Source organism: Lampetra fluviatilis, chromosome 19 (genome assembly GCF_964198595.1).
Source record: "Lampetra fluviatilis chromosome 19, kcLamFluv1.1, whole genome shotgun sequence".
NCBI classification, from domain to species: domain Eukaryota; kingdom Metazoa; phylum Chordata; class Hyperoartia; order Petromyzontiformes; family Petromyzontidae; genus Lampetra; species Lampetra fluviatilis.
This window is the reverse complement of record NC_136293.1, coordinates 431,640-447,815: the sequence shown is the minus strand read 5'-3', so window position 1 is coordinate 447,815 and position 16,176 is coordinate 431,640. Positions and strand designations below refer to the sequence as shown.

Genomic DNA, 16,176 nt, shown 5'->3' with positions numbered 1-16,176 from the left:
GGTAACCGAACGTGACCCTAAGTAAGAGGAATACGAAATTGGCTGCGTGCTTGATGCTGGAGAGATCAGGGGTCTGGGCGAGACCATCCTGGCCCTGCCCACCCCCCACCACCTCCCGTGGAGTGGTTTGCCCCGCGCGGCTGGGGCGGGTGCGGAAGCGCGCTGCGTGTGCCGGCTTGGTGAGTCAACGGCGACTGCCCCACTCATTCATTCTTCACTCATTCAGTCTTCACTCATTCAGTCTTCACTCAGTCATGTAGACTTTTACCCATTCATGGAGACTCCTGCATATTCACTGAGACATTCTTCACAATGTTGTGATCCACCGGCCACTGCGTGCAAAGTTATTGATCGCAGGCGGGCGCCACCCAAGACAAAGTTCCCCCGGGTAGCCTTTAACAAACTGTTGGGGCAAGTGCTGTTAGCGAGCACCTATTCAGGCCGGGACGGCACACGAGTGAGTGTGAGCGGGAATCGAACTCGGGTGGCCGGGGTTTGGTAAGCGCCGTGAGCCGCCCGCTTCGCCACCGCTCCCGCCGCCTCGCACGGGCGTCAGTTCACTCCTCGCTCGAGGAAAGTGCCGAGCCCTGCAGCGCGATCCCGCGGGGGGAGCCCTGAGCCAGAGGTCTCTGTCCTGAGCGCGACCACTCGGGTCGAGAGGTCGCCGCGGGGACGTGACCTCGCCCCGCCACGCGCACGCGGCTCGCGGTCTGAGGCGCCACGGGACATGCACCGTGCATGGCACCACCGCTGGCACCGCAGCCACCACCAACCGGGACCCTCTGGGGAATCTCTCGCCCTGACGAGGAACCGAGCAGATGACCCCGATCGCCTCTGCTCTCGGATCCAACGCTGCACAGCGACGTGCGCTGCTTGTACTAAAGCTCTCGGCCTATCTCCAGATGTCCGGCACTAACGAGCGAATGTCGTGTCGGACCACCGATTCAAAAATCGAGTTCGGAGAAGATATGGCCGCACATTCGCTTCTTCGAGCTGGCAGTCTGGAAATCGATTTGATTTCTGCCCATAAGTGTTGTTTGGGGTTAGACCGCATAACTAATATTGTAATAATATTGGATCCATAATAATGGATACAATATTGGTCATGCGATGGATAATATTGGTCGTGAAAGCCGACGTTTTAAATTGGTTTCTGCCATTCACAGAGACGGAGATGGAGGAGGCGACGGCCTCAACGCTCGGAGTGGCCGTGGCGCTCGCGTGCAGCCTCCTCAACGGAACCTCCTTCGTGGTGCAGAAGATGGGTATTGGGCGGGCGCAGAGGGCAGGTGCGGGGCATTCACTCGACGCATGCACCGCCAACGCAGCGCATGCATCGCTAACTCAACACACCACAAACACAACACACACACCACTAACTCAACACACACCACAAACACAACACACACACCACTAACTCAACACACACCACAAACACAAGACACACACACCACCAACTCAACACACACACACCGCTAACTCAACACTCACCACAAACACAACACACACACCACTAACTCAACACACACCACAAACACAACACACACACACCACTAACTCAACACACACACACCGCTAACTCAACACACACCACAAACACAACACACACACCACTAACTCAACACACACCACAAACACAACACACACACACCACTAACTCAACACACACCACAAACGCAACACATACACCTCTAACGCAACACACACCACAAACACAACAGACACACCACTAACTCAACACACACCACAAACACAACAAACACACCACTAACTCAACACACACCACAAACACAACACACACACCACTAACGCAACACACACCACAAACACAACACACACACCACTAACTCAACACACACCACAAACACAACACACACACCACTAACTCAACACACACCACAAACACAACACGCACACACCACTAACTCAACACACACACACACCGCTAACTCAACACACACCACAAACACAACACACACCACTAACTCAACACACACCACAAACACAACACATTCACCATTAACGCAACACACACCACAAACACAACAGACACACCACTAACTCAACACACACCACAAACACAACACACACACCACTAACTCAACACACACCACAAACACAACACACACACCACTAACTCAACACACACCACAAACACAACACACACACCACTAACGCAACACACACCACAAACACAACACACACACCACTAACTCAACACACACCACAAACACAACACACCCCACTAACTCAACACACACCACAAACACAACACACACACACCGCTAACTCAACACACACACCACTAACTCAACACACACCACAAACACAACACACACACCACTAACTCAACACACACACACACCGCTAACTCAACACACACACCGCTCACGCAACACACACACACCGCTAACTCAACACACGCACCACTAACTCAATGTGCACACCGCTACCTCAATGTGCACACCGCTAACTCAATGTGCACACCGCTAACTCAATGTGCACACCACTAACTCAATGCACACACCACAAACTCAACAAACACACACTGCTAACTCAACACACACACCGCTAACTCAACACACAAACACCACTTACTCAACACTCCACTAACTCAACAAACCACGTCTTCTTGGTTCTTTCGGTAAAGTCTCACTATGTGAGAATTGTTTTATTATGTTTTATTTTTATTATTTTATTACTTCCCTTCTACGTGACTTTACCGAAAGAACCAAGAAGATGAATCCCTGCAGTCACGAAAGCTTTAAATCGAAATTCAACAAACCACGATCATGGCTTGTTACATGTGTAGGGTTGTTACGGGAGGGCTGTAGGTGCATGGGATCCAACGGGGAATAAACACAGTGGGCGGAGCTCCGGGAGTACACGGGGGGGGTGCCCGCAGCGACGTCCGCATCAGGCAGCCTGGGGGGTTGTGATCCTGACGGGGGGGTATAAAAGGGGAGGACAGAGAGAGCTCGTGGCTCAGTCTGGGAACGAAGGAGGAAGAAGGAAGATCTCCTAGTTAGAAGCCCTGGACTCCCCTCGACGCCGCCCTTGTCAGGGCTGCGGAGGATCAAGCCAGAGGCGTGGTTCCGTGAACCAGGGTCAGTACCCTGGGACTCCGGAGACCGTAGCCCGATTCACCAGTGTCGGGCCAGTTAGCCTCCCCTAGCCCGTTAGTGGAGGACTTGGGAGTAGGTCAGGATTAGCTAGGGTGTATCCCCAGTTATCCGGGTGAGGGGGCCGCTACCCCCTCTAGTGCTGTCCTGTACCGACAACTTGTAATAAACATACGTGTGCCTCAACCTGGGTGTCCAGCGTACTTACCGGTACTTCATCTGGTGTCAGAAGTGGGGTGTGTGTGTTGTGGGTGCGTTGTGTGTCGTGGGTGTGCTGTGTGTGCTGGGGGAGTTCCTGGCTAGTTGTATATACGCGCTTTTACGGATTTCGTATTTATACGGGGGGGGGGGGGGCGTCGGACATTCCCTTCGGGGGTGTGCTTGTTCTTCTTGTTGTTCTTGTTGTTGTTGTTCAATTTGCATTTTGTTGGAAAAAAAATGAGGCACACACGGGGTTGAGGGGTAAATGTTCCTTTATTGGAATTGTTGCAGCCGGGACGGCTGCGAGCTGTAATGGGGGGAGTGATGTAGGGTTGTTACGGGAGGGCTGTAGGTGCATGGGATCCAACGGGGAATAAACACAGTGGGCGGAGCTCCGGGAGTACACGGGGGGGGTGCCCGCAGCGACGTCCGCATCAGGCAGCCTGGGGGGTTGTGATCCTGACGGGGGGGTATAAAAGGGGAGGACAGAGAGAGCTCGTGGCTCAGTCTGGGAACGAAGGAGGAAGAAGGAAGATCTCCTAGTTAGAAGCCCTGGACTCCCCTCGACGCCGCCCTTGTCAGGGCTGCGGAGGATCAAGCCAGAGGCGTGGTTCCGTGAACCAGGGTCAGTACCCTGGGACTCCGGAGACCGTAGCCCGATTCACCAGTGTCGGGCCAGTTAGCCTCCCCTAGCCCGTTAGTGGAGGACTTGGGAGTAGGTCAGGATTAGCTAGGGTGTATCCCCAGTTATCCGGGTGAGGGGGCCGCTACCCCCTCTAGTGCTGTCCTGTACCGACAACTTGTAATAAACATACGTGTGCCTCAACCTGGGTGTCCAGCGTACTTACCGGTACTTCACATGGATAGTTTTCATTCGCTCTCAGAGTGAACTTCATTTGCTCTCAGAGTGAACTTCATTCGCTCTCAGAGTGAACTTCATTCGCTCTCAGAGTGAACTTCATTCGCTCTCAGAGTGAACTTCATTCGCTCTCAGAGTGAACTTCATTCGCTCTCAGAGTGAACTTCATTTGCTCTCAGAGTGAACTTCATTCGCTCTCAGAGTGAACTTCATTCGCTCTCAGAGTGAACTTCATTCGCTCTCAGAGTGAACTTCATTCGCTCTCAGAGTGAACTTCATTCGCTCTCAGAGTGAACTTCATTTGCTCTCAGAGTGAACTTCATTCGCTCTCAAAGTGAACTTCATTCGCTCTCAGGGTGAACTTCATTCGCTCTCAGAGTGAACTTCATTCGCTCTCAGAGTGAACTTCATTCGCTCTCAGGGTGAACTTCATTCGCTCTCAGAGTGAACTTCATTCGCTCTCAGAGTGAACTTCATTCGCTCTCAGAGTGAACTTCATTCGCTCTCAGAGTGAACTTCATTCGCTCTCAGAGTGAACTTCCTGCGAGAAACAAGATTCCCCAAGCTCTGTAGTCCTATCTTTCGATTTTTGGTCAACTCCATTCATTAGTGTTTATATATGTAGCATGAAACCGGAATACCCGGAGAAACCCCACATGTGCAAGGTTAGTAACACTCATTCCCTGTCCAGATGGAATACAGATAGCGATGAATCCACTTGCGGTACTGCCCATACCCTGCCAAGCCAGGAGGTGGCGACCTCGCTGTCCAGCGGCTTTGGGAGTTTCACCAATTATCGTGTGATCCACCCAACCCCTTATCTCCACACAGCACTGGATCACAGGCCACGTGCAGCAATGTAGCAAACACAGCTCAAGGTGCAACTTCAGATATCATTAATTTCATAATCTACGTATAAAATGCACCCTCCTCACTTGTGCCGCTGTCTTATTTGCAGGTCGCTCTTGCCTCAGGGAATGGCTGTGGTGGGTCGGCACTCTTACAAGTGAGGGCGACACAACCCACCACAGAGACACCCGACACTGCTTCTTATGTTAAACATTACGTGAACATTCATTTTCACAAACATCCAAATGTTTTTTGACGTGTTTAAGGTGCAACACTTGTTTTCTGTGCACTTTTTAACTATTTTGTCGATGCGCATCTACGTTCGTGTGGGGAGCAGCGGCATGGCGTTTTGCTGTACTCCCGATATAAATGAACTGACCCACAGCTTGGGTTTCCACTTGTCCCGGTTCAACTCGGACAGCTGACAACCCAGGTTTGACCCAGACAGTGCGGGAATTGGCATCTGTGTACGGGTGGCAGGAATTAACAAGCCCAGACGCACTAATGACTGCCCGGTTCTTAATGACCTAGGCTGACTGCGGCGTATGTCCGAGTTTGGTCTGTGGAATAGCCCTTACCCAATAACACCTGTTCAAGTAACCCTCAGCGCTGTAGCTGGCTAAATGTTTCGGGGTTTTTTCTTCTCTCTTCATAAAAGTACGAACTAGAACCGCATGTAATGTTGAGACTTTCAAAGTAGAGGAGTCTAAGGGCGAAGCAGAAGAGTTGTGGCCTGAGCGTGGGGTGGTTGAACAGCGAGGATAACTGAAATGCAATAACTTGTTTATATTAAACTTTGAAGAATTATAGGCACTGTGTGAAAATAAAATGGGCTTATCCACCTTGAAAAAGGACGTTTGCAGATACAAAATTAAGCTTTCGATTAATAACGAGTTTTGTGTATAAATTAAAAATGAATGTTTAACGTGAACATTGACTCAACTTTATTTTCAGTGGCACTGGGCCAAGCAGGGAACTTTGTTGCCTACAACCTGGCTCCAGCAACACTTGTGACACCCCTGGGTGCCTTTGGGATCCCATTCGGGTAAACATTTACCATCTTTTGTCTGTCACTGAAATATCACGGCGCTAATCGCACGTTCCCGTTCTGGCTGCCATCTCCGCTCGTCTGTGGTCTCCCGCGGCAGCGAAATATTTTCTCTTTCTTGAGAGCGAACGAAAATCAGTGCACATTGTTCACTCGTGTAGTTTATTTTACAGTAGCAGTGACAATGTAGTTCACATTAATGGTGGTGAAGATGGTGGAATTCATATTGTGGTGTTGATGATGCCCATAGTTGTGATGTCAAATCGCTGCAGTTCCTTCTGCCACTGTCACTGCTGCGTGTGCTGCTGCCACTGTCACTGCTGCATGTGGTGTTGTCACTGTCACTGCTGCGTGTGCTGCTGTCACTGTCACTGCTGCATGTGGTGCTGTCACTGCTGCGTGTGGTGTTGCCACTGTCACTGCTGCGTGTGCTGCTGCCACTGTCACTGCTGCGTGTGCTGCTGTCACTGTCACTGCTGCATGTGGTGCTGTCACTGCTGCGTGTGGTGTTGCCACTGTCACTGCTGCGTGTGCTGCTGCCACTGTCACTGCTGCGTGTGGTGTTGTCACTGTCACTGCTGCGTGTGCTGCTGTCACTGTCACTGCTGCGTGTGGTGTTGCCACTGTCACTGCTGCGTGTGGTGTTGTCACTGTCACTGCTGCGTGTGCTGCTGTCACTGTCACTGCTGCGTGTGGTGTTGTCACTGTCACTGCTGCGTGTGGTGCTGCCACTGACACTGCTGCGTATGCTGCTGTCACTGTCACTGCTGCATGTGGTGCTGTCACTGCTGCGTGTGGTGTTGCCACTGTCACTGCTGCGTGTGCTGCTGCCACTGTCACTGCTGCGTGTGGTGTTGTCACTGTCACTGCTGCGTGTGCTGCTGTCACTGTCACTGCTGCGTGTGGTGTTGCCACTGTCACTGCTGCGTGTGCTGCTGCCACTGTCACTGCTGCGTGTGGTGTTGTCACTGCTGCGTGTGCTGCTGCCACTATCACTGCTGCGTGTGGTGTTGTCACTGTCACTGCTGCGTGTGCTGCTGTCACTGTCACTGCTGCGTGTGGTGTTGTCACTGTCACTGCTGCGTGTGGTGCTGCCACTGACACTGCTGCGTATGCTGCTGTCACTGTCACTGCTGCGTGTGGTGTTGTCACTGTCACTGCTGCGTGTGGTGTTGCCACTGCCACTGCTGCGTGTGCTGCTGTCACTGTCACTGCTGCGTGTGGTGTTGTCACTGTCACTGCTGCGTGTGCTGCTGCCACTGTCACTGCTGCGTGTGGTGCTGTCACTGTCACTGCTGCGTGTGGTGTTGTCACTGTCACTGCTGCGTGTGCTGCTGTCACTGATGCGTGTGCTGCTGTCACTGTCACTGCTGCGTGTGGTGTTGCCACTGTCACTGCTGCGTGTGGTGCTGCCACTGTCACTGCTGCGTGTGGTGTTGTCACCGTCACTGCTGCGTGTGGTGTTGCCACTGACACTGTTGCCACTGTCACTGCTGCGTGTGCTGCTGCCACTGCCACTGCTGCGTGTGGTGTTGTCACTGTCACTGCTGCGTGTGGTGTTGCCACTGTCACTGCTGCGTGTGGTGCTGCCACTGTCACTGCTGCGTGTGGTGTTGTCACTGTCACTGCTGCGTGTGGTGCTGCCACTGTCACTGCTGCGTGTGGTGTTGCCACTGTCACTGCTGCGTGTGGTGTTGTCACTGTCACTGCTGCATGTGGTGTTGTCACTGTCACTGCTGCGTGTGGTGTTGCCACTGTCACTGCTGCGTGTGGTGTTGTCACTGTCACTGCTGCGTGTGGTGCTGTCACTGTCACTGCTGCGTGTGGTGTTGCCACTGACACTGTTGCCACTGTCACTGCTGCGTGTGGTGTTGCCACTGACACTGTTGCCACTGTCACTGCTGCGTGTGATGTTGCCACTGACACTGTTGCCACTGTCACTGCTGCGTGTGGTGTTGTCACTGTCACTGCTGCGTGTGGTGCTGCCACTGTCACTGCTGCGTGTGCTGCTGACACTGTCACTGTGTCACTGTCACTGCTGCGTGTGGTGTTGCCACTGTCACTGCTGCGTGTGGTGCTGTCATTGTCACTGCTGCGTGTGGTGTTGCCACTGTCACTGCTGCCACTGTCACTGCTGCGTGTGGTGTTGCCACTGTCACTGTCACTGCTGCCACTGTCACTGCTGCGTGTGGTGTTGCCATTGTCACTGCTGCGTGTGCTGCTGCCACTGTCACTGCTGCGTGTGGTGTTGCCACTGTCACTGCTGCGTGTGCTGCTGCCACTGTCACTGCTGCGTGTGGTGTTGCCACTGTCACTGCTGCGTGTGGTGTTGCCACTGTCACTGCTGCGTGTGCTGCTGCCACTGTCACTGCTGCGTGTGGTGTTGCCATTGTCACTGCTGCGTGTGCTGCTGCCACTGTCACTGCTGCCACTGTCACTGCTGCCACTGTCACTGCTGCCACTGTCACTGCTGCGTGTGGTGTTGCCACTGTCACTGCTGCGTGTGATGTTGCCACTGTCACTGCTGAGTGTGGTGTTGCCACTGTCACTGCTGTCACTGTCACTGCTGCGTGTGCTGCTGCTACTGTCACTGCTGTCACTGCTGCGTGTGCTGCTGCCACTGTCACTGCTGCGTGTGGTGTTGCCACTGTCACTGTTGAGTGTGGTTCTGCCACTGTCACTGCTGTCACTGCTGCGTGTGGTGTTGTCACTGTCACTGCTGCGTGTGCTGCTGCCACTGTCACTGCTTCGTGTGGGGCTGCCACTGTCCCTGCTGCGTGTGGTGTTGTCACTGTCCCTGCTGCGTGTGCTGCTGCCACTGTCAGGGCTGTGCTGGCTTCGTGGCTGCTGGGTGAGCGGCTATCCCCGCTCGGAAAACTGGGGTGCGTGCTCTGCTGTGTCGGTTGCATTGAGATCATCATCCACACCCCCAAGGGCAGCGAAGTCAAGCGTCTAGCTGAGCTCGAGGACCGCTTCACTGACCCAGGTAAGACCCACGTCCAGCTGCCAAACAGGGTCTCTTTCTTTTTCTGTCTTTACATCACTTTTTTTTCTTATTTCTATCACTACGGACATGTTTACCATTCGTGTTGAGGATTCGGTCTACCAGACTGACTGTTTCGTCTCATCTGCCACCGTGTTCAACCACCACCACACTGCAGGTCATAACAACACACTCACTCACCCGCTCACTGCACTGGGCTGAGTCAACTCCAACCAGGATTTGAACTCGAAACCTTTCGACGACGAGCTGCTCGCTCTTCCACTGAGCCACCCGGCCGGGTGATAGGACGATGCAAGTCAGGGATCATGTAATCCTTCCTCTCTGAGATTTATCTGACTCCTCTTGACCCCTGCAGTGCTCTGGGTCTACGTGGCCCTGGTGCTGCTGGCGCTGCTGGCGCTCGTGCTGCGAGCGGCATCTCCCGCCGGAAGCTCTGACGCGCTGGTGCCGATCGCCATCTGCTCGCTGTTCGGCAGTTTCACGGTGCCGAGCTCCAAGGGCCTGGGCCTCGCCGTCTCGGAGCTGTTGCCCTCGGCGGCGCCCCCCGGCGCGCCGCACGCCACGCGGCTGGCGCTGGCCGCAGCGGCGGTGCTCGCGGTATCGCTGCCGGCACAGCTGCGGTATCTGACGCGCGCGCTGGCCGTGTCCAGCTCGGCCACCGTGGTGCCCGTGTACTACGCCGGCTTCACCGTCTCGGTGACGGCGGCATCCTCCGTGCTGTTCCGCGAGTGGGCCGGCGCGAGCGCGGTAGCGGCGCTGGGTGCGGCGTGCGGTTTTATGACCGTGTGCGCCGGAGTGGTGCTGGTGGAGGCCTACAGAGACGGTGGCCCCCCCTTGCCGCGCCAGCCGCCACAAAAGCGAGACTGACATTGGGGCGGTTCTGACGATGGGCCGATATGGCCCATAAAGTCCTCCGTGGCCCGGCGGTAGCGCCTTCGCCGGTTGTTGCAATTGAAATGCGACTGGCCGCCCTGGTTATTCCCAGGTGTGCATCGCCCGTGAAACACGCTGTCTTCTTCGCAATAGACATTAAACATCCCGTGCCATTTCGTGCCAATGTCATGGTCCAAATTTGTCAATTGTTTTAAATGATACCGCAAGTTAGCCAATTGGGATTTCACACGGCAACGTCATTGCCCCCTGCTGTGAAATCACTGGAGACTACGTCTACAAAACAGCGGCGCCATCCTTTGCGATAATTACCTTGCGCTATAAGAATGTCGCGAATACCGAATGCACTTGATTATCATTTTTAGAACATCCTTTAATCGCCAGCTTTTTCTCATGTTTAAAGGCCTTTACAAAGATTTAGATAATTACGTCTTGAAAGCTACTCGTGATACCAATTATCTGAATATGCGAGTGTATGTGTGGGTTAGTAAGCATGAGGCACAACGCAGCAGCGGTTAATGCCAGCTACACTGCACTCACAAAAGTGACATCGCTATGCAGTGGCCTCATTGTCCTGCTGTTGCCTAAGATAGTGTAATGACAGTAGAGTGTGAGTGGACTAGTGGCCAGGGGAGGTAGTGACAGGGGTGTCAGCCTCCAGTGCGAATATACTAGTGGCCATGGCAGGTAATGACGGGTATCAGTTGTGAGCACGAAGGGACTGGTGGCTACGGGAATGATCGAGAATGGAGCATGGTCAGGTGACGGAAGAGGACGGGAGAGTCTGCTGGTGGAGCAAGCGTCCAGAGTCAGATAGAAGGTTTGGGAAGGGGGGCGTGGCCTCCGTCGGTATATAAGGGAGATGCGCGGGAGACTCAGGGCTGTTGCAGTGGGGTCTCTGCCTGTGTCAGGTGAATGTGTCTTCAATGAAGTGCCACCTCAAGAGAAGTGTGTCAAGTCGTCATTACAATAGTATGGCCACAATTTGGTTGTGAGGACCAATCCTATGGACTTGGTATATGCGGCATGATGTGTTTGTGATGGCTATGACAATTGACGCCCTGGACACCTTTGTAAATGAGATGTCCCATCTCGAGGGATTTCCCAGGTGAAATATTTTAATTAACCAATAGCCAATTAATTTTTCCGCCTGTAAATGACCTCTTCTGTGCGTCTTGTTGGCCAATGATTGTTGCTAGAACGAGACAAACTGAAATCCAGAACTGCTTTTATGTAGTTTTAACAGTTCAACAAATAAAATAAAACAGTTAAAGTAAATCTGCACAGAATCTCGGATGTGTCAGACGCCTGTTATTAACAGAAAACGTATATTTACAACTAACACATTTTAAATACATCAGTTCTCCAATCTACAGAAGAGATTACCAATCATAGTTTTGTCTGCAATTACAAACGCGCATGTGTGTGTGTGAGATTTCAACAGTTTTAAATAAAACATTACTACAGCACAGTACCAGATGTATGTAAACATGAACATAGGACAGAAAGTAATTTGACATTTTAGGAGATCATTTTATGAATTCACCCTCTCATTGGTTATATGAAGATTACAATTGTTACAAGTTAAAGGGATTGTTTGGACGAAGGTTGAGGGTTACATTTTTCTCATACTGAACGTGGAATCATAGTTCCAAGTTTATTTTGTGAAACCAGGTAGGAACTCAAGACACCAAGATAGGGTAATTCGTAAGAGTGACCTGGGGCATTATACCAGTAGGGGACGATACTTGGCTGCTGGGTGTGGATTCCTAATTGAGTAATTTGCGGGTCATTTTCGAATTTGCCAAGTTTGGATCTTGATGCCAGCACACATCGGCCTACTCTTGCGAATAACGTGCGGGGATTTTTAAGGTCCACGCATATGGTTAGTACGGTTACTACGCCCACAGTATTAACCAGGGCAACTGCTGAATTCGAACTGTGAGCCTCCACAACGAGTGGCGAATGCGCTATCTCAGGTTCCACGTCGCCACCCACAGGAAGGAGTCCGGCACGTGTTCCTGAGCGCCAATGTTCGTAGACTTGTGACCTTTACGACGAGGTTAAAACCCCATTGGGACCAGGGGTCTGCTTTTAAACGGAGACCTAATTCTCATCCTTTGCCAGACCTGAATTAGCAAATCTGAGGTCCTCGTTTGAATACAACACTCATTGAAGTTTACTCCGAAACAATGTTTTCAAGTGTCTGCATTTCATGGTTATGGAATCTGAAAGGTCAGCACATCACATGCAACGTAAAACATTGCTTTAAATGATTGTTGTCGAGCAAGGCTCAAGGGGAAGTTTTGCATAAGTCGGTCGGCTGGATATCGGGTGGTGGAGACACCGGAGGAACGGACAAGTAGATGTGTGGCTACGCAGAGAGGTCGCTACTGAAGAAGAGACAGTAAATTGTCCCCTGTGTAATCGCACGAGGGGTGCCTTGCCACAATTTCCAATGTGGGAATTGGCATCTGTGCTCGGGTGGCAGGAATGGGTCTGTACCATGATCTGGTACCGGTGTTGAAATGTTATTGCACGAAACTGCACCGTGTTTTGATCGACTTGGGCTGACTGGAGAAGGATGCCCGTGGTTGGTCTTCCTCGCTCGTACTCCTCACCAATGTGGATACAGTTGCGAGTGGCCAATGGCAAAACTATGAATTGTCACACATTGAGATTTGTCACGTGGCCCAATGTTTATGTTTATCAGCACAATATAATACGTCTTCTGCGTTTATTAATATGAATGATAAAAACTGGGCAAGAAACACATGCCGAGATAACAATGTTGCTGCACCACGCCTGCGTGCGCCCTGTAGACGCGCAGTGGCCTCGTGCGGTTCCCGTGAGTCGCGGATCGGGGCAGGGTTGCTCCCGCAGTTGCCACCTCTGAGCTATAAATCAACCAGGAAATTAGGTGTTCTCCCCCCGTTCTGCATGGGTTTCCTCCCATGTCTGAAAACACAATAATGTACCCGGTATTTGCCAAATATCCCAAAGCTGCAACATTACCAGCAATTACTGAGCAGCAACATCACCCCGTACTGTGAAGACCCTGGCAGGACCCTCCTGATAAAGAGAGTTGAGATTCTCGAGTACAATCATAATACATAATACACTGAGATGATGCGAGTGATCACAGTGTTGCCTTGGGGAAATTCTTAGAATTCAAATGCAAGATCTGAGTGGTGCCGATTCAATGTACTGTTCGCCCAACACCACGTCCACTCACAAACGCGCCTCGTGGCTACGAGCTCACCGCTGCACGTTATTTTACCAACATCAAATTGGAGTGTGTTTAACACGTGGGCTTTCGCGAACCAAAATTATCCATAATAACAGAACATGCCAATTCGTTATGTTTACGTGACAAACCTTACTAATTGGTTGTGTCGAGTGGTGGCGGCTTTAACACCACATTTATTTACGCGATCTAACCCAAAAAGAAAACCTGTATTATGGACGATTTGGAGTGTGCTATGTAAATAAACATTTATTTCACCTTTTTCACGTAACTCATCTGTATCATAAGTTGTATATAATCACACTTTAATGTTGAGGAAAGTTCATTATTATTTAAGTAAATTTGCCAAATATTGTACGTTCGGAGTCAACAAATGTTTACAATGGTAGTGCCACATCATTGAAGCTGCAGTGCCTGGCAAAACACGGCTAGAGCGTACGCGTCATGCGCCACGTCACACTGCACAGAGAGGCCACTCCACAGAGGTTATCTCGTGCCTGAGCTGGAGTACCCAGTTCCCACCTCACGACATCTGATAGAATTCAGAGTGAAGCAGTCAGGTTGAATGATGATCCAGCACTCACCGATTCATTCCAGCCCCTCCCTCAGCAGTGATGAGTTGTCTCTTTATCACTCTTCGATCACTACTACCAATGGTTACTGTTCGTCTGAATGTCATTCTTTGATGCCTCCACCTGTGTTAAGGACACTGTCTGCCAGACTGACTTTGGTCTCATTCACACTGTTCAACCGCCACACTGCAGATAACACACCCACTCATCCATTCACCCATGTACTCACTCACTGACTCAACCACACACCACGCTGCAGGTCACAACACTTCTATTTCTGCTTTTTCCGTTGTACTGCTCAAATTCTGAATTCCCTCCCATGCTCTCGTTTCTCAAGCCCTTATAATAACTTTACTCAATTCAAGCAATATGGTCATTCTTATCGACTACAACTGTGATGGTGTTGATTGTTGCTGGCCGCTTTACTTTTTCGAGCCCTTGGGCCTGTACTCAGCAACTGTACAAAAAGAAGAAGAGAGGTTTATTTTTTGCAGTAAATATTACTGACTTTCCTTGACGGAGAAGGATTGCCACGATCCTGGCCTCCCCCGATGAGGATCTGGCACTCGCAGTGGTCGGCTCCACTGGCGCAGCCTCGCGTCCACCCATGGTGAAGCCACAGCAGTGGGTGCTGGTGTGTACTGGTGTGCCGGTGCGCCGGTGTGTTCTGTTGTGCCAGTGAGGTGCCGGTGAGGTGCCGGTGCAGTGCTGGTGTGTACTGGTGCGCGCCGGTGTGGTGGTACAGTGCTGATGTGTCCTGGTGTGCCGGTGTGTACTGGTGTGCCGGTGTGGTGCCGGGGTGTCCTGGTGCGCTGGTGCAGTTCCAGCCCTCGCGTTGCCGTCACTGGGGCTGCCGCTACCGGCCGGGCGCGCGCAGAGCCAGCACGCAGGACTTGCACGTGAAGAATCCGGTGATGCACAGGATGCACAGCGCGAACACGGACACCCCGATGAGGATGCGTGTCACAGCCTCTGTATGCAGGCTACCTGTGGGAAAAGGACACGTATCAGACCTATGCAACGTTTGTGGTGGCTAAGTAACCTCAAAACGTTTTCAGAAGGCTCCTGACAAGTTTTCACAGTAGCGGGCAATGCGGCTGCTGTGTATAATGTCTTTAATGAGAAATGTGCAGCTCCACTTTCAGCTTTGGGATGTTTGGTCAACACCAGTTCCACTGTGTGTGTGGGTTTAGCTTTCGGAGGAAACCGGAAAACCTGAAGAAAACCCATGCAAAACTGGGAGAGAACATAAACTCCACACAGAAAAGCGCCCGAGTCAGGAATCAAACCCAAGCCCTTGTCAGGCACATGTGTTACCGGCGGTGAGCAACACAAGCATTGCTTCAAGCAACCCTGACTCTGCTGACGAGAGACTGAATGTCGAAACAGTTCCAGAGTTTGCTTGCGTTGAACCAATGCTGCCGACATTGAGCTCTTCGTGGCTCATTCGCAGCGCCATTAGCTCTGGCCCTGTGGGAGGCTCACGAGTCGAGGCAGTGCCCGCCACGAGCACGTGGCCAAGCGTCAACGCTATTCCAGTACTGCGCTCGCGCAGGAATCTCAAGCGCTCGCACGTGCCCCTCACATGCAGCGGCTATGCTGCCCATGTGCTCCTCGCTCTTGGGATCCGTGGCGTGTTTCCCATCTGCCTAGGCATGCTCACATGCTGCGACCAATCACACACGCGTGGGGCATTGTTGGGTGAAATACCGGTGTTATAAGCTTGTGCAAAAAACTCTCAACGAAATTAATTTCAAAGGACAATACAAATACACCGCAATTAGATGTGTTTAATCCCAAACGTGTAACGCATGATATGGGGACCAATATCGTGGATCATAATATACGTGGGGTTTTCTGCAAAGTGGCAATGCCTTGGAAAGTGCCACCACGTGACGCACAGTTTGAGGATTGTGGTCAGATACATGATATCACCTTTGGGTAAATTATCAATACCATGCGTGGTTCTGAGTTTATTTGTTATTTGTAAGAAATGCACAGAATACAAAGTGTTTGAAACAATTACATCTGATCTGCGAGTAGCTATGGCCCTGCTGCTTAAAATAAAATTCTGAGTAAAATCTTGAAAAAAAAATCGTATTTTAATACCAGCTGTTCCTTTAACAAAATGCTGCCTTGCAACTTGTGACTCGCCAGTACTCCGAAATTCTTAACTTGCATTTTTGGAAAAAATAAAATCTAGATGGCAAAGCAATGCCACCTTTCCACTGACCAAACCCACACTTATTTTTTAGTCAACCCGAGGACTACCAAACCTCTGCAGTATCTTGTCATAAAGTTAACCACAATACCAGTACAAGACATCGGTATGGTACAATTCAATTCCTGTCATACGAACACAAATGCCAATTTCCGGACAGGT

The 16,176-nt window shown here is 51.4% G+C and overlaps 2 protein-coding genes across 3 annotated transcripts in view; one reads left to right on the top strand and one right to left on the bottom strand.

The window, feature by feature from the left end:
- The first annotated feature begins 131 nt into the window (after nt 1-131).
- On the top strand, nt 132-15,454 carry NIPA1 (NIPA magnesium transporter 1). 2 transcript variants are annotated; one of them, XM_078864783.1, is made up of 6 exons: nt 132-179; nt 1,167-1,289; nt 5,141-5,188; nt 5,986-6,076; nt 8,905-9,065; nt 9,439-15,454. In XM_078864783.1, exons 2-6 carry the CDS (start codon nt 1,175-1,177, stop codon nt 9,948-9,950), a joined length of 927 nt encoding a protein of 308 aa, XP_078720909.1. In that variant the 5' UTR covers nt 132-179; nt 1,167-1,174; the 3' UTR covers nt 9,951-15,454. The 2 variants fall into 2 exon arrangements, with proteins under 2 accessions (XP_078720909.1, XP_078720910.1); XM_078864784.1 differs by lacking the exon at nt 132-179 and adding an exon at nt 213-388.
- LOC144937473 (uncharacterized) overlaps nt 14,650-16,176 on the bottom strand; it is a 47,654-nt gene continuing 46,127 nt past the window's right edge. The window contains exons 7-8 of the mRNA XM_078864717.1: nt 15,207-15,334; nt 14,650-14,780 (exon numbers count right to left, since the gene is read on the bottom strand). Coding sequence (XP_078720843.1) covers nt 14,650-14,780; nt 15,207-15,334 — 259 coding nt within the window. The remainder of the gene's footprint in view (nt 14,781-15,206; nt 15,335-16,176) is intronic.

Bases quoted from the DNA above. Each gene is read 5' to 3' on its own strand.
- NIPA1 (XM_078864783.1), top strand. From the start codon at position 1,175: ATGGAGGAGGCGACGGCCTCAACGCTCGGAGTGGCCGTGGCGCTCGCG. The intron at 1,290-5,140 runs GTGCGGGGCATT...TCTTATTTGCAG, and splicing joins TGGGCGGGCGCAGAGGGCAG to GTCGCTCTTGCCTCAGGGAA. The intron at 5,189-5,985 runs GTGAGGGCGACA...CTTTATTTTCAG, and splicing joins GTGGGTCGGCACTCTTACAA to TGGCACTGGGCCAAGCAGGG.